This window comes from Odontesthes bonariensis, chromosome 7 (assembly GCF_027942865.1).
Source record: "Odontesthes bonariensis isolate fOdoBon6 chromosome 7, fOdoBon6.hap1, whole genome shotgun sequence".
Lineage (NCBI taxonomy): Eukaryota > Metazoa > Chordata > Actinopteri > Atheriniformes > Atherinopsidae > Odontesthes > Odontesthes bonariensis.
In genome coordinates, this window is record NC_134512.1 from 25,588,517 (window position 1) to 25,614,547 (window position 26,031).

At 41.4% G+C, this 26,031-nt stretch overlaps 1 protein-coding gene across 1 annotated transcript in view; it reads right to left on the reverse strand.

Moving 5' to 3' along the window:
- pparab (peroxisome proliferator-activated receptor alpha b) overlaps nucleotides 1–25,264 on the reverse strand; it is a 32,898-nt gene extending 7,634 nt beyond the window's left edge. Inside the window, exons 1-5 of the mRNA XM_075470315.1 lie at nucleotides 25,087–25,264; nucleotides 10,558–10,806; nucleotides 7,206–7,369; nucleotides 4,385–4,523; nucleotides 13–212 (exon numbers count right to left, since the gene is read on the reverse strand). Coding sequence (XP_075326430.1) covers nucleotides 13–212; nucleotides 4,385–4,523; nucleotides 7,206–7,369; nucleotides 10,558–10,765 — 711 coding nt within the window. The 5' untranslated portion in view covers nucleotides 10,766–10,806; nucleotides 25,087–25,264. The remainder of the gene's footprint in view (nucleotides 1–12; nucleotides 213–4,384; nucleotides 4,524–7,205; nucleotides 7,370–10,557; nucleotides 10,807–25,086) is intronic.
- Between the last annotated feature and the right edge of the window lie 767 nt (nucleotides 25,265–26,031).

Below are 26,031 nucleotides of genomic sequence, written 5' to 3' on the forward strand. Positions count from 1 at the left end.
TAGTCAACGTACAGGGGTGCTGGTCTTGCCAGTGAGAATGGTTCGAGCCTTGGCCTTGTTCATGTTGAAGTTCTTGAGGTAGGCCTCATAAATTTGCCTGGCCAGGGTCTTCTGGTCAGCCAGCTGGGGGTCCTCCACCTCCATGTCCCCCGTCACCATCTCCGCCTTCAGTTTTAGCTTCTCTGACTGAGGCATCCTACCAAACCGGATGGCTGTGGAGAGGAGACAGAAGTCCAATTAAGATGGCTTTGTGGCAATATAAAACCTCTGAGGTTGCACAGATGATTCATATTGTCACACATATTACAGAAAAGGCAATGTATGGTCTGCAAGCCACCACGGTGCATTCAAAGAAACACACAGACACTGAAGAGAGAAGTGCTTGGACTACTCCTGATCTCCTTGTGCTCACTGTGGGCAATGGCTTTTTGTCTCCATTGCTATTAGACGTGCCCTGAGAACAAGAGGCTCTTGGATAATATATATGTATGATATCAGGACAAGTACAAGTCTTAAAGGGACACTATGTAATTTCTTCCCCCATCTAGTGGTGCAATTTTATTTTGCAAAGTTGAATGAATTTGCTCTCTAGCGCCTCACGTTTTCAAATGTGCGCTGCAACTTCTTGAACTACGGCAAGCGGAATGTGTCAAGATTCAAGAAGCTATAGCTTCAGACTCAAGGTCCATACAAACAAAAAGAAATCAAGACACACAGTACAAAGGATTACATAACACACATACAACAACACTATGAATACAGATGACAGATAACATGTCAGATAACATAACATCTCCTTTGGTGTGCAAGCAATGCAATTAGTCATATTCCGGGAGTTACCGGAAGTGACGTCGACGCAGCGTTAGCATTAGCCTGCGTTAGCAATAGGAGCATTAGCAGCGGTAAATAAACTCCCGGTAAACTTACAAACTTTCTAATACCTCGTTTTGTGAGTTAAGAGCCTATGTGTACTACGGCAGAAGTTTGGTAACAATCAATGCATTATTAGTGGGATCATTTACGAGATAAAATCTATTTAGCATTTTTTTTTTTTTTTAACTTTATTAGTAAATCAACAAAATAACAGTTTACAAATGTGAGCATAACGCCAAAAAGAAGATATCCAGGGGGAGCATAGGAATAATAATAAAAAGAAGAAGATGATGCACTTACAAAAAGAAAGCTAATGAACACAAAGACATATGTGCCAAGGAATAAAATCTATTTAGCATTAGCGGCTGTAATAAGCCATTTGGCGGAAATGACGTCACAATGACGTCATTTCTGCTTGTAGGCCTGGTGGGGAAATCGCGATTCGAAGTGCTTTATGTCCCTCTCGGCACTTCGTCATTTTTCATAGACCGGAAGGACATGGCAGCCTCCATAGAGCTTACCTGCTCTATGTAGATACAGACTAGTTATTCTTCACTCAGGAGGATAAGTGAGATTTTTGACAGAGATCATTTTACACCAATGAGGACTAACTTATGAATGAATATGTTGATTTGAGCTAATAAATGACTTAATTTATTACATAGTGTCCCTTTAATTGGCTTTACACCTGCAATCTCACAACAGAAAAAAAATATCAAAAAGAAAACACGCAGTGGCGCTTGAAAGTTCTTTGGAAATTTCACCAAATAAAATCTAATAACATCAAACCACCCTCTCTCGGGGAAGGTATCAATGGTCTTAAAGTTCTTCTATTTCTATACAATCTGCCTGACTGGGAATTAGTGTGCGAGTCCAAACCCTTGACATATGGTTTTGCAACCTTCTTTCCGGCATGATAAACACCAACAACTCTTTCACTCAGAAATCCTCGAAGCTCACGCCAAGAAGCACCTCCACCAAAACATGCGGTGACTCAAGGTGTTTCCTTGAACCAGGGCACACTCGTCTGTCACCACACTGACTGAAAAAAACCTCCCTTTATGGCACAAAGTCGATGCTCGACACTGATAAACCTGGTTTTGATTCCACCTCATCAGCTTTCAAAGTCGAAAACGTTACGTCATTTCTAAACGTTGTTTAGTTCCTCTTGGTTTTACGAAATGAAGACCACTTGAACATTAACCGGCAGGTTTCAAGATGTATGATTTAACATGACAGTAAACGCATCTCAAATGCTGAAAGAATAAAAATAAGAATTAAATAGAAAGGAAAAAAGGATAAGTAAGAGAAAAAAAAAATATGTAAATGGAATCCTAAAATGCGAAATATGAGTGAAAAAAAGGATTATAAAAAGTAGGGATAATTTGAGTCAAATGTGCTTTAATAGAATGCAGGGGCAGCTATTTTTATAAGGGGATGCTGCTATCTCTCAGAGGGGCTGATCCTCTTTGACTAATAACGATGATTAGAGGTGACCCCTCTTTGACCCTACCTCACTAGTTTAACCCATTAAGACCTAATACAACATATGAGTGGGCCTATGTCCATGTTAAGAGGGTCCCTTAGGTCACAGTGGATTTAATGGGCACAAGCTGGTGCGCACATACAATACACACTCATACCTCACCGAGAACGCAACACCCAGCTGCACCCTCCCTTTATGATACCATTAAAGCATAAAGGACGCGTTAATTTCCCCATCAACTCATGAACGTGTGCGCGACTCTGAGTTAGCATACATCATGAGGGCTCATTAGATTACTGCTCACAAAGTGGAGATCATCTGAAGATGCCCAGGCAGCAGCCAGGACTAATTAAGATGTGTAGAAGTGATTGATGTTAAGCTCAGCATGAGTCCACTTCCTAAGAGCCGAGTATGAGGAGATAAGTGTGTAAGGGAGAGGGTAAAGGAGCTAAATGAGGGAGGGAGACATTCTGTTTCATCATCTGTTTCAGTGGCTGAGATGTGAGGTACTGAGCTGCTGGATTCAGGGAACTCTAGCCTCTCACCTCACCTCTCTGCGATGCAGTTTGAATTAAGGATGTAAAAGTGTAAATGTGTGAAAAACTGCCGAAGCATTTCAGTGAGGAGCATCCAGTGTGGGTAGATTTAACTGTGGAATGAATTACTTACTGGTCAATACAAGCATAATTATCTGTGCTGCGGTCTTACCGTGTCAGACCTCAAAAGATCAGGTTGCACTTGTCTCAAATGACTATCCTCCTTGTCCATAGTTACATTTAGGTCAATGAAACTAAATACGCACATTGTCAGGAAGTACAGCTGACAGAAATACTACTACAGTACTGCTGAGCGTAAGGGTACCAATGTCATCAACATTTTGTCGTCAGTAAGTATTAGGAAGGCTCTGACATCAATAAGTCAACGGAGCAGGAACACAGTAATGCACCAGCGTACGCCACCACCTGCACAGCCACACAAACACAAATCTCATCCCCAGAATTTGAATTCTGGGCAGTTTTCTATCAGAATCTGAACTTGACCCACAGTCAGCAGGCCACACTTGTCATTCACCTTCAATATTTCTGTATTCCAAATAACACAGAAAAAATAAAGCCATTCTCACAGAAAAAATAAATATTGTCAGACATATTAGTATCACGATGGAGTTGCAACAAAAGGGCACAATATGAACCAGAGGTCATAATGTTCCTTTTAACGATTAAAGATGTCTTTTCATTTCTCCACCAAGGTGAGAGCTGTTTGTTGTCAGGATTATGGAAAAACCACCGAGCCAAACATCATGACACCTGGTAAAGAGGTAGCGCATGGCCAGAGAAAGAAGCTGCTGCATGCTGTGACCTGGTTTGATATCTGTACAGCTTGTGGCAGAGGACGCCCTCTCCGAGTGTTCCTCTAGTTCTCAAACAGATGTATTGTAACACAACACTGTAACACTGACCAGGATGCTGCTCAACATGTTACAGCTTCAGTTTTGAGTTGAGAATAAATGGAGGAACAGCAATGACTGCTGTAAACACGGGGTAATAATAATAAACAGAGCAGACATCCAGTTTTAGACGCTGTGAATCATCCTCAACTCTTTCTTGATTATCAGAGCTAAAGCAGACTATGACTGAGCTCCAAGCTGGAAGGAACACAATCAGATTGGCAGACCCTGAAAGACGTGTGTGTGTGTCTGTAGCGGACTGAACTGCTCTGTTTCTGAATAAGGAAAACAGGGGCAGTCCAAATGTTTTATTAGATATGTTTTGGGGAGAGCATATAGTTGCTTGGACTAGTCATGAACAGGTGACTTGCCATGACATGCAACTCTCCGCCCAACTGTGAGGTTAGATTTTTCTAGTGGTACGACTTGTGTGCATACATGCCTGTTCAAGCTTTCATGGCCAGAGCACAACAGTACCACCCAGTTGTGTGTCTGTTCGTGAATAAAAAAAAACAAAACCAAAAAAAACACTGTGGATGTTTGTGTGTGTCCACGCTGACACACTCTGCAGGACTCACCGTTGTGGGACATGCCCACTGCCAGGCACTTCTGGAAGCGGCAGTATTGGCACTTGTTGCGGTTCTTTTTTTGGATTTTGCAGCGGCGTTCGCACTTGTCATACTCCAGCTTCAGACGGATAGTCCGCCGAAAAAAACCCTGGAGGAATGAGTGAAGCGAATGATTATTTCCATTTGTATGTCTGACAAACAATATAAACTTTTGACCAGATTAATCTTGTGAAAAAGTCAAACCCTCTCTGAAAAAGCTAAAACAACCAGAAACAGAGTACAGCAAAGACATTTACACAAGTAACCATTGACTCAATATATTCATTCACATAGGAAGGGCGAGTTACAATGTCAGGCACATTGTTTCAGTATTTGGATTGTCCCTGCTTGAAGAACCTTGAAAAAGAAAAAAGAAAGAAACTTCTATCTTAGTGAGGAACAAAAAGATAAAATAACATGTTTTTGTTTGGCTGGAGGGTGGAAAATGACTAATGACCTCCACCAAGGTATTGTAGGTGCAGGATTAGTCAAAAGGTTATTGATGGGATTTGCACAAAAAAATTTCGCCTGAGGTAAAGTGATTAACTTTTGACATCTTTTCCATCTTGAACTGCTCTCAATTAGTCATACTAAAGAGAAAATGTCAGTTTTATCCTAAAGAATCAGCCGGTGAGCCAAAACTCATACAGGCGCTCGCACACAGAGTGAAAGACCCCTTAAGGGTCACACGGGGGAGTGTTACACAGGATCCCGCTGCTATGTAACAAGCACGTGAGCACATGCTGTCTGCACTAACCCTTCGTCTGATGTGTACATGCACACAGACATAAAACAAGGACAACCGGACGGTATTTCAGCTTTGCCCAACTGGGCATCTCGCCAACATTGCTTGTGTCCGCTGCCATAAATTGTCAGTGTACTTGCATAACAGGCTTCACACACCTACTGTTACTGTGCAACATGGATAGCATGTACATGTAAGCGTGCGCAGTCATTTGGCACGCAAAAAAAAAAAAAAAAGTTTTTCATACAAGCGTCTTTCTGTAAGTCAAAGCATCATTAGCTTATGAGTGGCAGGCATAAAAACAATGAGGGTCAGAAGAAAGATTTGCTTTCTCTGTTGGATAAATTCGACATACCATGTCGAGAGTAAAGTCAAAATATTGGTAATAAATTTGAAATTTCTAAATGAAGGTTGAAATCTTTCAAATCTAATCATATGATGATATGGACAAAACGCCTTGCATAAAAGCATTTTTGAAATTGCCCTTTAGAATCTGTTTTACCAACGGGGAAATTGTTTCTTATCTAGCACATAAAGTTTTTCAAAGATACTCTGACAAGTTGACTCATTTGAAGCTGGGCGAACTGTATGAAATGGTACAGGATTCCAGTCTCTAAAGCCCTTCTAAAGCCTCAGGTGAGGTTTGGCACTTGGTCATTGCCGTCTTGATCTTTTCAGCTACAAGTGAACTAAAAGAAAAGCGTATCTGTGAGGCCATAAAGATATTCAGTTAAGTAAAATGAGTGTCAGATCACTCATCAGAGTTGTGGGAGAAAACCTTTTGATCAGTATTTCTGGAAAGACGTTGACTGTTTTTTTCAATGAGAGTCTGCTTGAGCCAACGGTGGTATTGCACTTTGTTTCGCTTACTTGTTGGCCTCACATCTCAGGACCAGTGGCTATTTCTCTATAAGCAGCGGTTGGGGGTGTTTGGCGGAGCGGCTTCCATGTCGAGAATCTTATCATGATGGACAATCATCATGATGCTTTCAACCAATTTTTCTTCTACTATTTTATGATGGAAAAAATCCCCTCAATCCCCCCCTAGCATTGCCATTAATCTAAAATCAAGCAAAGATACCATTCAGAATGTGATTCTTGTGACTCTTCAGGTTTGGAGCATTTTACCATTCAAACAGTAGCAGAAACACAAGCCATTTCTCTGACTTTTACTTTGAAGGTGGCTCTTTTTAGACAGCTGTCACAGCTGTAAAACTTGAGCACATATGGGTCACACACAAGTCTATGATATCTCTGAACGGACATACGGGTGCCAAGTCCCACACATACATACATACATCCACGATGAGACAAACAGCGATTACTTCTGTAACCTGCTACTCTGAGTTTCTGTATCCCTTCCTGACATTCATACTACCCATCTTAGCTGATACATTTCATGAAGCTCGGTGGATTTAGACTGCCTCGGTTTGAAAATGCCTCCCGCTTAAAGTAACTGATTGCGAAAAAAGTTACATGAATAAAAATAAATGTCTAAAAGATTACAGAATGCTGACAAAGTAATGGGTTCAGAGAGACATGTTCAGACTCCTGAGGTGTCTATCTTGTCCTTTGATGTCTCTTAAACAAAAAAAAAAACACAGCCTTGATTTGTTCCTCAACGTGACTAGTAAACAATTAACTGAAAGATTATTGAGCGTCCACGTGTAAAGGGTGAGCCTCGTATTTTGGAAGTTATCTTAACACAAGTCACAAGACACACCGCCTCTGGATAAAAGTCCTACTTTTATTACTCCAATTATGACTTATTGTTTTGCAACTGGTTAATGTTTGTCCAGACGGCAGTTTGTGACTCTTGGCTGGTCTATGATTAACTGTGAGAACTCTGGGGAAAGGAGACTGATGGACACGGAATGCAGCTGTAAATAATACACAGTCTGGGTGAAAAGATAAAGAGTATCAGTTAAGGCAGTGCTGGGTGTCTAATGCTTGCGCTGGTCTGGTACACATCAACGTCTACCACAAAATTAGAGACACTTTGTGCCTGTATAATTCATATGTGATCTATGATGGTCCTCCTCTCACCTTGCAGCCCTCACAGGCGTGAACTCCATAGTGGTAGCCTGAGGCACGGTCAGCACACACTCGACACTCCAGATTGAGTGATGAGGAGGAAGAGGAGAACTCCTCCTGGCTGGTCACCGCACCATAAGCAACCGACGATGGGCTGGATGCTGGCGTCAGAGCATCTGAAAAGCACAAGCATGTGGGTTATTATTAACGTGCCACTAAACAATTACTCCAAACCAATGCTGCTGTTAATGGATGGCCAGCTAAAATGTTGTGTGTGTGTGTGTGTGTGTGTGTAGGGTTATTTCCTTTTCTTTTCGTCAACATATTCAAATAAATCAGACAGCCCATTTCTTTGGTATCTTAGCCGTCCTGTATGTACTGCTATCTTTAGGAAACTTCCCCTAATGGAAAACAATTGTGAATTTTGGGTCAGGGTTCCACACGGCTCAAGCCTCAACAGAAGCCTCGCGCATGACCGATCCACCTCCATGCTGAACAGTTTGAGACGTGTTCTCTTCATAAAATTCTGAATCCTTTTCTCTCTTTAAGTCAGAGTCACCGTCTGGATTTAACTAAGCAAATACATATGACCCTCCCATTGGAAAAGCACTGCAGCGATTAACACCTGTCAGCTGGCAACAAGTTATCCAACTCGAAGTAGTGCAGCGAGTAGCTTCTCATTCCTTTAGCAACCACGTTGGAAGACAGATACTGTGTTCATAGTAAAGATATCTGTTACAGAGGGGTCAAATTATTTGTCTGCATTAAGCATATCATCATGCCACGTCCCTGCTGCACAGGCCTGTGGAGGCAGTGTTATGATCTTGCGTTGCTTTAGTAGGTCAAGTCTGGGCTTGGAAACTTTATTTGCCCAATTATGAGGTCAACTATGATGTCACTGCCTGGATGTATTGAATGACTAGCTTTTTATATCAATTTTTTTTGTTCCCTGATGACATGAGCATATTCCAAAGTGACGATGCTGGAACTCATCGGGCTCGTCTTGTGAAAGAGTGTTTCAGGGAGCATTGCATGTCATTTTCACACATGGACTCCAGATCTTAATCCCCAAGAGAATGTACAACAGAACATTTTAGACTGAAGTCCGACTCTTTCATCATCAATACAAGACCGTAGGGAGAGGTTTGTGCAACTCTGGGGAAAGAAACCCCCCCCGCCACAATGAAGGTCTGCTGTTAAAGAAATAGTCCAAATGAATCTTAAAGTGTGCGACTTTTTGCTCTTTTTTGGCCAGACAGGGGTGTTAAAGTCCAGTAGACACTGTGCAATTTGTGACGGTTTCAGATGAGCGGTGACTAACAAGAATGAAAAATGATGATACCTTTGACAATTGTTTTGTACATGAAATGTGCTATACAAATAAATTTGACTTTGACTTTGACCACGATTAACACGGGTAACACTACATTGGACTGTGAGAGAGGTCCAAAGACCACCCTTGTAATGTTCCCGTGATCACAGATAGTCGAAGACACATTTCTGAGATTGTCCCAACCAATAGGAACGTAGCATGGAAAGGCATGCTGATCTAGATGAAACATATCCCCATTTTCTGCCTCCTCCTCTTAGGCGTTTCATTTTTTCATGTTTTTTTCTCCATACACATAAATAGCACGGCTGCAAGGACTCTGTGATTTCTTTGCTTCATTATTTATGGCCGAGAAGTGCAGGTGAATAGTTCACATCGTGACATTCGACGCTTCCTCAGCCAGCCGGCTACGTTTCAGCAGGTATCATCATCATATAACAAACATGATGTTGTCGCCAAGCTCACCTTTCCTATTGCACATTTTGGCTTGTAGTGAACCTGTCACAAGGCTAAGATTGCACAGTGTGTAGCTGCCTCAACACTCAGTGTCAACTAGTTGTTTTCTAGTGTGCCCCTGTTGTATGTCCCTTTCCTTGTAAAGCTCAGAAAATGTGTGTTTGCCTTGTTCATTTTTGTATTTCACCCATGGTGTGCACAAGTTAATATGTGAATACATTTTATTTATTTTTTTTGCTTTATTCCACAGTGAAAGGGTATGAGATGATCATGTCACCACAACCGGACAACAAATGAACTGTCTGATTTAAGAAATCAATCTGGAGTAAAAATAAAAGACTGCAACTACAGCAGTTTTAATTAAAGCAACTCTCCCTTTTCATCTCCCTTTAGCAACGCACTGGTGAAATTTAAGTACAGTTTGACCTCTTTCCCCCAACAAAGACACACTGTTCCATCACAAGAGCTATCTACTCAGAGATATTAGCATGCTGGTGTGTTTTGCTACGAACGTTACAGCAATAGTAGCAGAAGGGATCATCCTCAAGGATGACGGGTCACAGGATTCACCATGGGTTGCCAGCAGTTTTGTATTTCCATCTTGTGAGGGGAACATGGTTGGTAGAACTTGCTTGGTACACAAGAAGCACAGAGGAAGTGGTACAAAACAGTGGCTCTAAGTCAAGCCACATGAGTTTAGGCGAGAGATGCCAGGACAGGGATAAGCAGCATTTGGCAGTGAGCTGTGTTCCTGCCTCGTGCAAATGCACATGTTTCAAGTGAGTAACGGCCAAGAAGAGTGTGCCAGTTTTGCATCTGCCCCCGTCTCTCACCGTTTCTGCACGAATAAACACCAGTAAATTCTAAACACCCTCTCACTGACTCTTCCATGACATCATCAAACATTTCAGTCATGCCTGCCACGTTCATCTCACTCATCTTCTCCCTGTTCTGCATTCACACTCTCTTTCTTTCCCTTTAAATGTTTATCTCTCTGAAACAGCTTTTTCACATGTTGCACAATGTTATTGAGCATAAATTTTCCAGACGTCCGTGTCTATTCAAGGGGACACACTGCAGAAAAGTAAATCTTTCCTGAGAGGTCGTGCATGCTGGCTGAGGAATGTGTGAATTCCTTGCTGGATACTGGGGCAAGGAGAAGGGCTTGCGAATGAAAGCAACGTCAAACAAGGGAAACAAAGTGTGGGAGAAAAATAAAAATGAATAGAAAGCACAGACAGGGATAAGAAGGAAGTGGGCCAGGAAAAGGAACTAAGAAGCAAGCCATTACAACATTAAGAAATAGGTCACTCAGACAGTGTGAATAAAGAAATAACTGTCAAAGTATTACAGGCTTGTTGTAGGTAATGACAGGAGGTTAAACAAGCCATAGTGTAATGAGGGATTTAGGGGCTAAATTAAGGGACCACAGCTCAGATAACAACAACAGTGCCCCGAATTACACTGAGCTGCTGTGGACATTTGACAACCTTGAAATGTTAGTGAGGAACCAAAACCAGCAATGTTTTCTAAGTATGTTACGAATAATCTTCCAAAAAATAGAAAACTAATTTTCACCTAGGACAGTGGAACCTTCAGAGCCGTTGCTGGAGGACTGGTATTCGGGGACATCAAAGGAGCTAAGCGCATCCTCGTCGATGGACTGGGAGATGTCCTGAAGCTCCTCCATGCCGCCCATGAAATCGTCTTCAGCACATAGGGGGCTGTCTAGCACCGAGTCCTCCAGAGGAGAGGGCGGATGGTAGTGGCTCTCCATGTCGACCATTGTGATGGAGGAGCGGGATGGCGGCACTGTCACTCATCAGACTAGAGACCAGAAACAAAGTTGAAACTTTATTATCATGTTGAGATACACAAAATTACTCCTCCGAACTCAACCCATCCAGGTTGGCACCTGTTGGAATACACATATGCACATGCACAGGGTCACACACTCATAGAGACAGATGCCATATTCACTGGAGAGGTGGGCAGCCATTCACAGCGCCCAGGGAGCAGATGTGGGGGGGGGGGGTATGGTGCCTTGCTCAAGGACACCTTGGTCATGGCAAAGAGGTGCACTGCCACCCCACCAGCTGTTAGTTCACCAATCTTTGGGCAGTGAAAGCGGGAAACGAACCGCCAAAATTCAGATTTTTGGACGACCCACTCTACTACTGAGCCTGTGGAGGGGAAAAAGGAAAGGGTGGAGGGAAAAAGAGGTGATATGGAAACAGACAGGCAGATAAAGGAAAACAAGATGATTTCCAAGATCATCTCTGCCTTGATTTCAACAAACTTAAAGGAGCCACTTTGTGCTGCTTTAGTTTTTCCCTATTACTTAAGTCAGTTTTAACGAGTTTGTACCCGTACAGTTAAAAAAAAAAAAAAAGAAAAAATCAGCAAAAATTGAAAAAGCTGAAGAAGTTATTCTATCCCACAAAAACACTCATCCCGAGCTTGTGGAGGCCCAGGATTTTCTTTTGTTACTCATCTTCATTCTCATGAAACAAACTGGCAGTATACCTGCCTAGCAGCTACATCGGTATGCCTCAAACAAAAAAGTAGCAGCTGTCTGGTAAACTCCCATTTCTGACTAATCCAATCACCAATTAGGGCAGACTGGACGTTACGTGCGAGGGGGGCCTTGACGATGACAATCATTAGGCTGAGATATCTCACTGAATCAAGAGAAAATTTTGACATGCTGGTCACATTGAATCAAACTGTTGATATTTCCATATGTTGAGTGGTGAATTGACAGACTAACAGTCAGTGAAGTGATAACATTATCAGCATCAACACCACATAGTACTACTCTATTATCTTTAAGTGCTCATGACTCAACTGGGCACTGACTAATACACATTCAGGTCCAATGAGTAGGACTGACGCAATGTGTGATGATCGCCCACACCAACAGATAATAAACATAAGTCAGGAGGTTAGGGAAAAAGAGCAGCAAAGAGTCATCGCTGTTGAAGTTCCAGCTTTTCGGTGCAGGAGCCAGAGCTTTGGAGGGTTGAAATAGAGAGGAACAAGTCAGGCTGTGGCTCCGAAACAAAACTGGAACTGCTTTGGTGGAAAAACCTCCTCAGTTAGTCACTCTAAATACAGTAACAGAAATCCAACCTTTGTAGTACTGTATGAAGAGTACGATAGAGGAACAACAGAGTGAAACACAGACATAGGTAGGAATATAAATCACTGGGCTGGCTAAAGCTGAGCTGAGATAGCAAGGCTGGGTCTGGGTTAGCTCACAGAGACATGACAGGTCGTTGGCATACACAGCTGATGAATGCAATTGTGCTGAATGACACAGTGGGGACATGGGAGGAGCTATGAGGCCTACATGAAAGTTTATAAAGAAGCGGACTTGGCTGGCTTATGTCAAGAGTGTCAAAAGGGATGGACTACGTATCCCATGGTAGATGCATACATCTGCATGTAAACTTGGGACACTCTTCACCAAACCATTTTTCATCAGGCCCTGCAAAGAACATCAAACAAGAGGAAGAAAGTGACAGTCAGATGAGAGTGTTAGCATAACTACGAGACAGCAGCTGCCGGTTGTTCTGCCATTCCTCACATTAACACATGACCGCCTTTAGCATAACCTTAACTTGTCCTACACCGTGTTATGTACTATGCAGGCTATTTAAGAAAAGAGACATTGTATTCTGCAAAAAAAATAAAAAATAAAAAATCTGATTTCACTGTTCTCTTTCAGCCTATTTAAAAAGATTGTACAACAGAAATGTATGGTATTTGCATATAGTTTTGATTTGAGTCCAAGATTATAATAAAATGGATACAGTACAAATTATTCTTTGTGTTATATTTATCTCAGAAATAAAATCACCTCACTTTCAATATGATTTTACTTCAAATAGTAGACAAATATAGATGTAAGGAAGGATCCCTACTAGTTGGATCCCTGTTAGTGACTAGCTCAGTAACATGCCTGAAATGTAGAAAAGTATGCATTAACAACACCCAGACAAGACCTAATTCAAGGTTTGGTCGTGTGGAATGCTTCGGATGCATGCAACATGCATGATCAGTGAGTCATCTGTTAAAACTACACAGTAAATCAGAATGTTTGAGTTTACAGAAAAACTGCGGTGTGAATAATCACTCTTGTTGATACGCTTCTGGCTGTCTTGATTACACGTCAGTGGCGGGAAAACATGGAAAGTCTGATTACTTTTGAACAGGAATACATTACATCAGCATGCTTAGCTTCTGGGAGTACAATTAAGGGAATTTAGTAGCAGCATTAGTACAGTCATGTGCAAAGGAGGTATACCCTCTTAATTCTAAAGATTTTATATGTGAAGACAATACTAACTAGCTCCTAAAATTAGGAGGAAATCAGTTCTGATAAAAATAATAAAAAGGCATATTACTGTGTCTTTACTGAAAAAAACTAAGACAAAATGCAGGGACACTGTGTGAAAAATTAAGCACACCTCACAATTCACTAGCTTGTGGAACCACCTTTAGCAACAATAACTTGAAGTTCTCTATGAGGTTATGACTCTCTCACATCATTGTAAAGGAATTTTTCGCCTGCCTCTTTACAGTATTGCTTCAGCTCTTTGATGTTTGCTGGCATTCTTTATGCACAGCTCCGTTAAGGTCCTACGGCAGAGTTTTAGTCGGTTCGAGTTCTGGACTTTGACTGGACCATTGCGCCATCTTGATTTTTTTTCTTTTCTTCTTCAGTCATTTTCTTGCTGCCTTTAGATTTTCCTGTTGCATGACCCAGTTTCAGTCAAACCTTTACTATCAGACAGATGACCTAACATCTGACTCCTGAATACTTTGGTATACAGAGCAGTTCATGGTCAACTCAATGACTGCTAGGTGCCATTGAAAGAGTGCTCTGTGGCTATAAAACAAGCTCAGATGATCCCCCCTCCACTGCTGTACTTGACAGTTGGTATGAGGTGATTGTGCTGATATACTGAGCATTGTGACCAAACATCCCCACTTTTGTCTCATCTGTCCAAAGGACATTGTTCCAGAAGTCTTGTGGTTTATTCAGATGCACCTTTGGAAACCTGAGCTGTGCTGCCATGTGCTTTTTTAGAGAAATAAGGCTTTCTCCTGGCAATCCTTCCAAACAAACCACACTTGTTCAGTCTCTTTCTAATTGTACTGTCATGAACTTTACCAAATAACATGTTTACCGAGGTCTCTAGAGTCTGGTTTTTTGCAATTTCTGTGAGCATTGCACAGACTGACCTTGGAGTGAACTTGTTGGGACACTGTAATCTTTCTCAGTTTAGAATGATGGACTCCAAACTCTTAGGAAATGGTCTCATAACCCTTCCTAGATTGATAGGCAGCAACAATTGCTTCTCTTAGTTTATTACTGATGTTTTTTCTCCTTGGCATTGTGCTAACACACGCCTGAATTTAATTGGGAACACCTGGCTGATATTGATAGTCTTCCAAGGGAAATCCTTTCCTAGTACCTGCAGAAGCAGTAAGGGTGGACAAATTTTTTCACACACTGCTTGAGCATGTAATATGTCCTGGGTAGTGGTACACACTCTCTTTTCACACTATTCTGCATATGCTCTGGCACATGGAAGTCAGGAGTGACAGTCACCATGTGAAGGGAGTGAGCAGCAAAGGATTAACATGGCAGCATTTCCAGCAACAGAGCATCAGTGTTTTTAGTGAAAAAAGTGAAGTCACATAAAACAGTATGTGATTTCTTTACATTTAGTACGTAGCCTAGAAGAAGTTGGGGGTGGGGGGTGTTCAGTGCAAACACAACAAAACAAAGAGGCCTAGCATGGCAGCATTACCGAGCTACTCAATCCACAATATACTTGTAATTCTGAATGGAGGCACTGTTAGCTCTACTAGCAGAGAGTAAACCTCTTTAGTATTCAACCTCAGGCTCCTGACCCTCAGGTCTTCCTTCAGGACATCCTGTTTCATACACTCGCTTTACTCAGCACTATCTCATTATAATACTATTTCATAGGGAAGAATCAAGTAACTAATATCTTAACATTATCTTATCTTAATGTGCAAATGCAATCTAGTGGTAATTAGGCAAGTTGGTAATTAGTTGCCATCATTCAGGCCAGTTAAAACTTTGCTCATATCCAAGATATGCATCAACCTACATAGGACTAAAAGAGAAGGTTTTGTGTCAACGTGTCTGGATGACACATGACTTTCTATCTAAAAAATATACAAAACATTAGTGTTTTACTGAACTCATGACCCCCCAAGCCAAAAGCGATGAGATGATGGACCAAGGTAACCTTGTGTTGCCACCAACATAGATGAGAATGTAAACACACACAGAGCTGATTAGCTGGAGACTGGAGAGGTTTAGTGGACTGGGATTGAGAAAGACACAAGGATGAGTCTTTAACAGCAACGTATGAGACTGAGAGAGTGAGTGAGATAAAAAGGAAAGAAAACGGAGGTTCCTACGTAAACCTAAAAACTTTGTCTCAAAGGTCAAGACCTCGCTCAACCAACCGTGCTGAGGGCACTATACCCAATGGGTGGAAGGTGAGCAAGGTCATATAGGTTGGAGTAAGTGCCCAACAGGGAAAAAAGGGAAAAACTGAAAAAAAAGTAAAAAAAAAAAAAAAGAATACCATGGCAATACCAACACACAAATCGTGCTTTGTGATCAGAAGTGGTAGGTGTGCAGCAGCCATGTTAAATCCACTACAACTTTCAAATATTAAAGAATAAATAAACAAAAAACAAATCCAAAAAAAAAAAAGGTTTATTGTGTATAAGTAATATTTACCAGTGACCACGCTGCTGATTTTACAAGCAGAATTAAGTATTTCATACAGTCTGATGGGTTTCTGCTGAGCATTGTCACCCAGCCCTCACAAGACCCACATTCAGCACACAGGTTATGAAGCAGCTTGTAAACTCTGGCTAAAGCAGATAAAAATGCTCTGAATGTGACCCAGGCACGCAGCTGCCTACTCTCACCACAGGAAAGGACATAAGACAGCATGAGGCAAGTTTACACAGCCATCTGAGATCTTCAAAAATATTAACTTGAAAATACACTGGAGCATTTGAGTTTAGAGCCTAAGTAGTGGACATCCAACATTAGGCAGGATCATGGAAAAATCATGTGATACGTTGTGCATTATTCAAGATTCATGGGCATCTCTCTACAGCTAATTGTTGGGGAGGTATAATCATCCTACATCCATGAATAATGCTGCAACCAATGTAGAATCAGGAGGTTGGACCTCAATGCTACATCATCCTAATTCTGCATGTGTGACCCACAAAGTAGGGTGAAATCAGGTTTTTTCCGGAACAACAAAAGCTTGACAAAAGAAAAGAAACAAGATAAGAGCTAAAAAAGTTGTAAAAGGGATGGCTAAATGTTTATCAGATCAAGAATGTCAGATGAAGACGTCTGCAGACGTCTAAATCCCCAATATGTTCTGGGGAAATGACTTCGAGGTTGTAAAACCTTACAAGGAATCCAACTTTTCCGACATGGAATAAAAAAAAAATTCTAAGTTCCTAGTGTTTATTAAATGCAGCAAGAACAAAGCATGTAATAAAGGTGGAAGATCTGCAAATCCACTGACGAATACAACAAACATCCAAGGTTGGTAAGCAGACCAACATGAATGATGAATGGAAAAAATGTCAAATATAAAACACATTGTCCACAAATTATTTGTAAAAAAATTTTGCATTGATACTGGTTTATAAAAATGTGCTTTTTCCAAAGCATGTTGATACTTATAGTACACCAAACAATGACAAAGTACATCCATCCTACCTTCGTTATCCAATAACCTTTTAAATTCTCCATGCAACTTTGGTCCCTGACAAATTAGAAATCCCACTCTTTCAAAGAGTTTCGGTGACTGTGCATATGCGTGCGCATGATCTGGTCACAGGTTAATGTTTAATCTATCTATCCTGTGGCCTGAGTGCTGACAGGCCTGTAAGAAGAGGGGCTCCAGGGGACACCACAGTGGTTGCAGAGAAGCAAGATGGGCTGATGGGGCTGTCCCACAGGCCGGACTGTGTGTTTGAAGAGTTCACACCATGAGCTCAGCATGTACCGGGCTTGAAATGTAAACAATCAAGTGAACCCTTATCACTTGGGTTTGATATGGCGGCAGGCACACTCTTATCGTTATGGAGATTGAGCAAAGTACAAGCTGTGGAAGTGATTGACATTGGACTATAAGCTGAGGTCTTTGACAAATGAGCCATAAGAAAGCTAATAAATCCTCCTGTCACAATGTCATGTACCTTTCTACTATTTCAGGGTCAATGACAGTTGAATTTACTGCACAAAGAAAATTTTGGATGACAACATATTTGGGTCATTGCAGGTTATACATGTGGTCTGAGTAAGGGGAGGAGATAATCCTTTCCAAGATTAGCACCATAAAATATTATCAGAGATTGAAGTGGTAAATTTACAGGGAAACCCTCCCACAAAGAAAAAGAACAACTCTCAGTGTAAGTTTAGAAGTTTTGTAACAAAACTAAGACAATTTGTGAGAGTAAAGACAAAATTGTGAAGGGAAAACTCTGATAATGGCGCTTTATTGTGTCAGTACCTCATATGGCAAAATAGGAACAATCTGATTCGACCACAGATGACTAATCAGGGAAAGGGAAAAGCCAAGTGAACATTACAGAAAGGTTTGTGCTGTTGATGTGTTGAGCAGTCTATAAAAGAGGACTTCTTTGGTGGTTCTATCCACAGTTAGCTTGTGTTACAGACTTCTCTTTTCTCATCCTTTTTTTATGTTCTCTGATTGATCATTGTACACATCATAAGATAAGGTGGTGATCCTTGTGACTGATCAAAGTCTTACAGATTAAAGTTATAGGACCCCAATGGACGTGTTATTGATCCGTCTTTTATCACGTGTGTGCGGAACCATCGTTTAAAAAAAAAAAAAATGGTTTTGCCCTTTGAAAAGATGTACTGTTTTGGCATTGGATTACTATCGGTCTTAAATGCACTTTTAAAATCTATGACAGCACATTGGAGCTGTAAGTAAGTTGTTTTCTTCTCAACAACAAACTCTCGAAAATCTCTTCGGTGTTTAGTCACTTCTGATTCAAGGTGAAAATCCCCAATATGCTCCCCCACACACGCAATTTTACACATTTTCACTTTTAAATGGGCCACTTTCCTGGATTTTTTTCTTTTTTCTTTTCTCAGAAAGTTAACCTAGAATGTCCTGAAAATGTTGTCATGTTTGTGTCTGTATTACCTATGTTCAACTTTAAACTACTCTTTGTGGAGATCGGCGTTCACTTTGATCTATTGAGAGCATTGTGAACTTTTCACATCCATGCTGGTCTAAAAACAAACATGATTTCTACTAGATTCTTCTTCCAAAAAGATGGCCGAGTTTTGTATATAATTGTCAAATATCTAATTTGCCCAGCAAATCCCTTTTCAGGTTTCAAATGCGATATGTCATCTCAAACGTTGCTCAAGATGAGCTGTTGATTTGTCCATCTTGCATGACCAGCATCTACTGCTCTGCACTCAGTTGTGAAATAAACAGCAAGTTACATAAACCCCCTGTGGACTTTGATCTCGGCACTGATAACGCGTGTTCCTTGTCCAAATAATGTTTAAATCTTCTAACACACACTCCCAAATGGGGAGACCATACAACCTGACCAGGCTGTGAGAGCAGTGGGTGCTATGTGACCGTGTATCACGTTACCTCAAAGGTCTTTGGTGACCTGGCCCTTCACGCTGGCTGTTTATAGCACACCATTACGTGCTGGAAAAGTTTGCCTGCATGCGCATGTGTTGTGGACTTAAAACAGGGAGGTGAAAATCTGTGGTGAGTCTTTTTGAAGTAGAAGCAGTGACTACCCACTAGGTTCATATTTCTGTCTTTCAAGGCTGAAAGGTCATACGATGTATAGCGGTATTTTATATGGATTGGGCTAAATGCTCGGTTTTGACCCAACGTCATGTAGAATCTGTAGCTGCATATTATTTGTATAAATCATCATGTAAATGTATATGACAGGGTAGATTTGACAAGACAAATAGCTTATACTGGAGGTAAATAATAATGAGCGAGTAAAAGCATGCGAGATGTGCACACACTGTTCCACAAAAGTTAACCACAGTTTGTCTAATACCTAGCTAAATATGTGCTTTTCTGAAAGACAAAGTCGCTGAGTTGACAAAAAAAGTTGTGAACCAAGTGCAGCTTGGATTGCCACAGCCACAGCTTTCCAGAGCACATAAATGGTATTAAATCATATCAGTATGAATGGTGCTGGCTGATTTCGTATCTCAAGTGAAACGATTCCAGTATCAATCAAAAAGTGTGCATACTGCCCATCTGTTATCAGGTCTGGGGAAACAGATGCTTCAAAACACTTAAGCCCTAAAATTTGAACTCAGATCCATTTTGTCATGTGCCAAGAAAATATTTCTCCGTCCTAAGACCTCTCTAATATCTTAACAATTGAGCTCCAAGTTGGTTTATAATGATGATACTTGCAATTCGTTTATTTTGAAAAAAATGTCCTTCCTCTAGATTTTCCCTTTTATTTCACAGTGATGTCTCTGCACCTGGACCAGCTGCAGCGAGGACTTCCCCCTGTGTACATGGGGCGTAAGCTCTTCCAGGGTAACTTTAGAGGTGCTCCACTTGTTGGACATTTCTCGCTACTGAATCTGTGCGTTTTGTTTAAAGGACGAAGTTGATTAGATTTACCTCATATACGTTATCATTTCATACCACAAGCATTAGACCAATATTGTTACCTAATATCCTGTTAGGAACTAAAATGCAATAAGATCACAAGCTGAAGAAAGGAGGAAAGTTATCTTTAAGTCATCATATTTGTTCTGCTTTTGTTGAGCCTGACAATTCAGTGGTTATATGGAGAGCTGCTGCTTGACATCCCATGTACACAGCCTCACCAGGTGCTTCTGCAGGTATTTACAGAGCCAGTGGTAGTTTTGACTATTGGCATTCCCAAATATTTAAAGTGCCAATAGCAAAGAATGCCGTCCTTAAGCAACAATTCACTTCTATGCCAACTGCTGACTTCAGGCTGCCACTTTCTCCTCATTCTCAAATCAGTCACAAAGATCAAGCAGGCTATCATTTCGAACCCCCCCCTCCTGCTCCTCATTCAAACTATAAATTTCAAAGTGGGGAAACTGTTGCAATCTTTTCCAGCTGCTCTTATCACTTGACAGATGTCGGGCTTGGTTAACGAGGCAGCGAGTGAAAAATGCATATATTTAACAAGCGCTGACACCATCCATTGCATTGCCGTATTGAGCCACCTGCATTATAAATATTAGCAACTTGAACCTTTTTTAAGATTAATGCCTAAACTGGATTTATTCTACCTAAAACTGATTTTTACTGCACAAATCTGTGCAATTTTAAAAAACAAAAACAACACTTTTTTTTTTTAAAGCTAAATCACCCTCTATGACAATGGAATGACGATTTATATGGTATGTGTATAACAAGGAAAAATTGTGATTCTGGCTCTATCTTGCTTATGAATTCTCCAAAATAGTTTTAAGAAGCTTTCCTGTGAGTTTTTTTTTTCTGGAAAACAAACAAAGACTTTATATGTTACTCACCAAAATGTATACTTGAGTGCACTTCTTCTCTAAAAAAAATACTTGAAACGCTTGAGTTCTGCATTGCTTGAATCCGTTTTTACTGTCAAGTAGTCTTTCTCCTTCCATCTGCACCAGATCAGTGGCTAAGATATCTTTGGTCTTCTGTGTGTGTGCAAGGCTAAAATGAGAAAAATGAGAGAAGAAAAACTCTACCACTGCTGCACTAAAGGTCTAAAATTGCCAAAAAGGTACCTTTAAAGGAGTTTTAGCATTGCTGAAAAAAATAAAAAACACAATTGTAGGGAGGACCTGAATGAAACAACCAATAAAACACTGACTGAAAATGTCCTCTCTTTTAAGATAGATCTGTGCATCTTTTTTTTTCCTTTTTCCAGCTTGATTCTGGGGAAATGAGTTCCCCCTTTCTGGCTGCCAAACCAGCCTACGTGTTAGTAGGAAGGCATGCAGCCAGCAGGCCTGGTGACAGAACAGCACTCATTTGCTACAGTAGTCGGATCACTGAGTGCAACAAAAGACCTAATGTTCTTGTGCTCAATTTGACTCATTCTGATAGTTGCATTCACCCAAAACAGCTATTCCACTGCTTCAATCTATGGACACCTGTCATGATAAAAACACAATGTCAATTTCCATACAAGACACACGGACCACCACAAACCACCTCAAGATGTAAAACTGACATGTGACGAATACTGTTCTGGCATCCCCCTTGGAGTCACTACAAATCCCAGTAGAATGAGGTAGAAATGAATGTTTACTCTGAGCTAATGAAAGACAGTAGGCTTTGGCAGCAGTAAAATCATAACATTTTAAGGATATAATGCCAGGGATGGATCACTGGTGATTTCCACATGCCTTGGGTCACACAGACAAGTATCGGAGGCAAGTGCCGAGAAAGAGTGAACTTTCCACCAATCTGCCTGTCCTCACAAATGAGCTTGTTCAGGAGATGTGACCCTCACATAAAGCAGACCAGAAATGCAAGACAACTGCAGGGGAATCCATTCAAATCCCCCTCAAGTCCCCTCTCTGGGAAATTCAGCTTACACAGAGCATCCCTCCCTGATAATTAGCCCAGACAATCTCCTGTCCAGAGCTGCTTACTGTAAGTCTGGCTGGAGGGCCCCAATCCTATTCAACTCAGAAGGACTTTACTATAAGGAAGGCTCAAAGGGGAACAGACCTGGGTCAGACGAAGGTCAAAGCTGGCCAATGTAGGACACAAGTTGGAAAACAAAAAGCTCGGAGAGGCGAGCACAAACACACCCGTGCTTGTTAAGCGACGACAGAAAACAGCCCAGCCACTGAAAACACCTGCATTTGTGTGAGCTCATGTTACAGCTGGCAACTGCGAACAAAAGGAGGTGCCAATCCACTGGTCAATCATTTGTAACAGGAGGAGGGATTTTACTTTTCTTTTTTTTTTTTTTGCCTTAAAGTTATTATAGTGGCAGTCGGATTTTCCTCCAGCTGCTGTAGAACAGTACGTGTGAGCTGTTTCCGTGAGAGCTGTCAGGATATCAGATTTTCACTACTTAATTATCGTGGCTAAAGGCATTCAGGATATTCATGTTATCGGAACATCAATAAAACAATCTTTAAAAACGCACTGCTTTTGCAAAAATGTTCCCTCTCTCCCTCTCTCTTTAAGGACCTGCAAAAACTGCACTAAAAGCCCTATCTCAGCTGAGTGATGTTTTGATTTTATGAGCCAGGATCAAATCACAGCTATCAACACAAAGTAAACATTTCATTTCGTTTAATTACTGAAATTGTGATCGGTTTCAGAAGACCTCAGCCTCTCCTGGCTCACATTAAAGAACAGTCTGCTTGATTTGCATTATGCTGTGGAATAAGACAAGGCAGGTGTGACCTTGTCCCCCCCCAAAGCCACCTGAATGCGAACGGGTGCCACAGTGGCTAAGAACTACTTATCTGTTGGATGCCGGCAGGGATATGCGCATGTGAGTGTGGCCACTTTGTCCAGATTTATTTCAAGCAGTGGAGAGAAGGTTCAAGACATTTGCAGACATGCATTTCCTTCGCCCATGAAGCCTAAAATGTCTTAAGACCGATTCGTCCGCAAGGCAAAAACTCCTCAACGTTAGGATCTGAGGCAGCGACTTGCACTGCTTTTCTACATCTTCTGTGATGAAAGGATGTGGAAAATAGGTCAGAGGAACTATGCTGGTGTTGTTAGACTCTCTTTTCTTCATGGGCCCACAACAGAACCAAATGATAAACTTTCAAGACTGTTAAGGTGTGAAGAGAACCTGAAAGTCCTGTTTGAGGAGCCGAGTTGAGACGGCTCTGGCTCACACACTCTGTTCTTGTCTCCATCTCTTCAGGTTGAAAAACAAGTCTCAGTTTCCCGGGGACAAAACTGTCTCGAGCGGAGCAGCTTAACCAGACAGACACGAGCAATAAAAAAATTAAAAAACACAATGGCAGAACTAGTTCCCCAAAGTGACCATAAAGAAAGATAACTGTTTGTTTTAGCTGGGGGCAGAGCTCAGAGGCCACTTGTAAAAATGTTTTTATCTGAGCATTGTGCATGACAGACACAGCTATTGCCCTGGGTTAAGCTCAAGACAAACAGAAGATGGATTTGAAGCAGCAGCACCAGATTTTGCAACGGAAAATTTGCGTGCGAGAGTTCACAAACCCGGAATGAGAAAGAGGTATGGGTGAAGACTAAAATACAGGAAGAGGTTTTACATTTTTTGAAATCCTAGGCTTCTTCAGTAACCCCACCTAACTGGTATCGTCCAATATTTACTTATGAGAGAATTTGCTCTCACTATTTGATAAGGGTTTGGTTATCAGATTTTGCTATTAGCTTTTGTTACATTTTTAGTCGACAAAGTTGTTTGTCCTCCTACCAATGGGAGACAAAACACAGCCTTGCACTTTACTTTCAGAGCATAAAAGGCACTATCCCTTTGATGAATTGCACTGTAAATGGGTTTTTAACTACACCCGTGAGAAAGATAAGGTGTGTAAAAATGGTCCTGAGAGAAGATCTTTGGACCCCAAGGCACATGTCGCGTCACTGTGGAGACTGGCCTCAGGAATTAGCAAACATTGTGGGACCTAAGTCCAAAGCCTGATCTACAGAGGACAGAGTGCTATCTGGGTGTAATTAGCAGTAGACTGCAGATTGGAGCAGCTGTCTTCAAAATTATTATCAGTCTCACGTTTTTTGGGGATAGAGTCATAAAAGAGCTTGTGAAGAACGGGCACGGTTTTCAAATCCTGAGCGAAAGATTAAGTATTCTCTAATCGTGTCAATTTAAAACATAAACACAGGCACTGTCATGTGCTTTCATTCCAGGGACTCAAGTCACATTCATTCCTACTGAAGGCATTTAAATCTAAAAATATCAATGCGCTGTCAGAGTGAGCTACTTCAATAACACATAGGAGCTGACTTTTGCTTATTTTTACCTCCACAGAAATATCATCATTGACAATTCAAACGGTGTATTTTCATATCTGAGTCAGTAATTGGTTGAGCAGCAGAATACGACGCACAAATATTGAATTTCAGAGCCACTGACACACTTCTCATGGCTGGGAATTTGCCAGACGTAGTTATGCTTGTTGACAGATCTAGGCAGAAAGGCAGAAGGAGAGAAGAGGTGGGTACTCTTATGATTATGAAGGGGTTATCACAAATTAAGTTTCATTCATCCATCACTTTTAGAGTTAACGCAGACCCAGTTCCGGACACAAGTCGAAAAACAACAGCAGAGGCACATTGTTGCATTTCTTCTGTCTGCTGTGTGACGAAGGAGGAAAAAAACGCAGCCACAGAAGCTTGAAATAACTGGAGATTAATAATATGAGTTCTTTGGAAACTGTAGACTATCCAGAGATCATACACAGGTGCTGTGTGGGTGGGGGGTGTTTCTTCCAAAACTTAGAGCACTACATCTCCTGTGCTTCATACCAGAGTGGGGAAAAAAACATACATTCTGCACTCACCCTTTGATATTATCACTGTCACCACTTGTGCATCAAACATGCTGACCAAAGGCCCTAAAATGAACAGAAACAATAAGGAAATCCACAGCTTCTGCACAGCCACGATTAGGGTAACACAAACAAGCCAATAAACGGGCTTTGTGCTGAGTGCTTGGCTCACTAATGAATAGCTTACATCACAGTGAGATGTGCTCTCTGATGAGCAAGCTGCGCAGGCGTACAAACTGGGACCTGATTAGCCCCCCAAAACACAATAACAACACTCTGAGAAACCCTGGAAGCTTTTGGTAAAGTGGCCAAAATGCTTGCAAACGATAAACCTGCGCATGGCAAGTGGATCAGTTTTAGGAACTGAAAGACAAGCGCTGCTGGAAGGCTGCGAACCTCTCTGTGCACCACACAGCATGCCCTCAGAGATGGACAGTCTGAGCTATTGCAGGACGCTGCACTTCTTTAATAAAAGGCTGAATGAGGGTATCTACCTTAGAGCAGACAGCGCAACCCGAAGCCGCCATGTCCTCAGAAAACTCGCCGAGCGCTCCGTGCAGGAGAGGGAGGGGGCGGGGGGATACACACAGTCCCTGACGCCGATCACGTCCTCGTTGTCTCCCCGCTGCGCCGCTGTAGCTGTCAAAAATCCCCCACCACGTCCATACACAGCAGAGCCATGGCGCTCACGCCCGCAGGAAGTGACCTCATGAGTGACAGCTGGCTGCGGGAAAGCGCACACCCCCTGACACACCTATAGTTTCAGCGAATAGGAAGAGCGCAGCAGATTCCCTTGTCAAGAACGCCCCCTAACCACAAAAGAGGGGCCGAAGCGTCCCCCTCCAAAACGTGAACTGGGCTCTGAAAAAGCAAAAGATACTATAAATGAGTTTTCCCAATTTGTTTATTACAAATTATCTATATTATCTTATAAATGATCTATATTCCTGTGACTCTGTTACCTAGCCATGTTCTCAATGCTCTTACAATTACTCCTACAATTACTGATTCATGTACTATATGCATGCAAAATTAATGAAAACAATATATCTATATCATGTGTGTCGCTTTATTTATGGCAGTTAATCAGAGTTGGGATCCATTTTTTCGCCCAATAAACACACAGGGAAATTAATTCCCCCCAAAAAAATAGTTTCAATAGTTTACTTAAAAGGAGTATAAGCACTTAAGACGTTCTGTTTTCAGTGAGGGGGTTGTATCCAGAAGATATTTGGAAAATGTAAAAAAAAAACATATAGGATATCCAGTACTTGTCATTAATACAGCTGGTATCTGTAGTTGAACACTATTCTTGCTGAAACATTGTGGATGGTGCTGTCCATAGCACTGTTAGGATTGCAGAAATAGATATTACTGAATAGATCCTGTAATGTGTGACTCTTTATGGATAGCTGACTGAGGTGACATTGATTAACAGG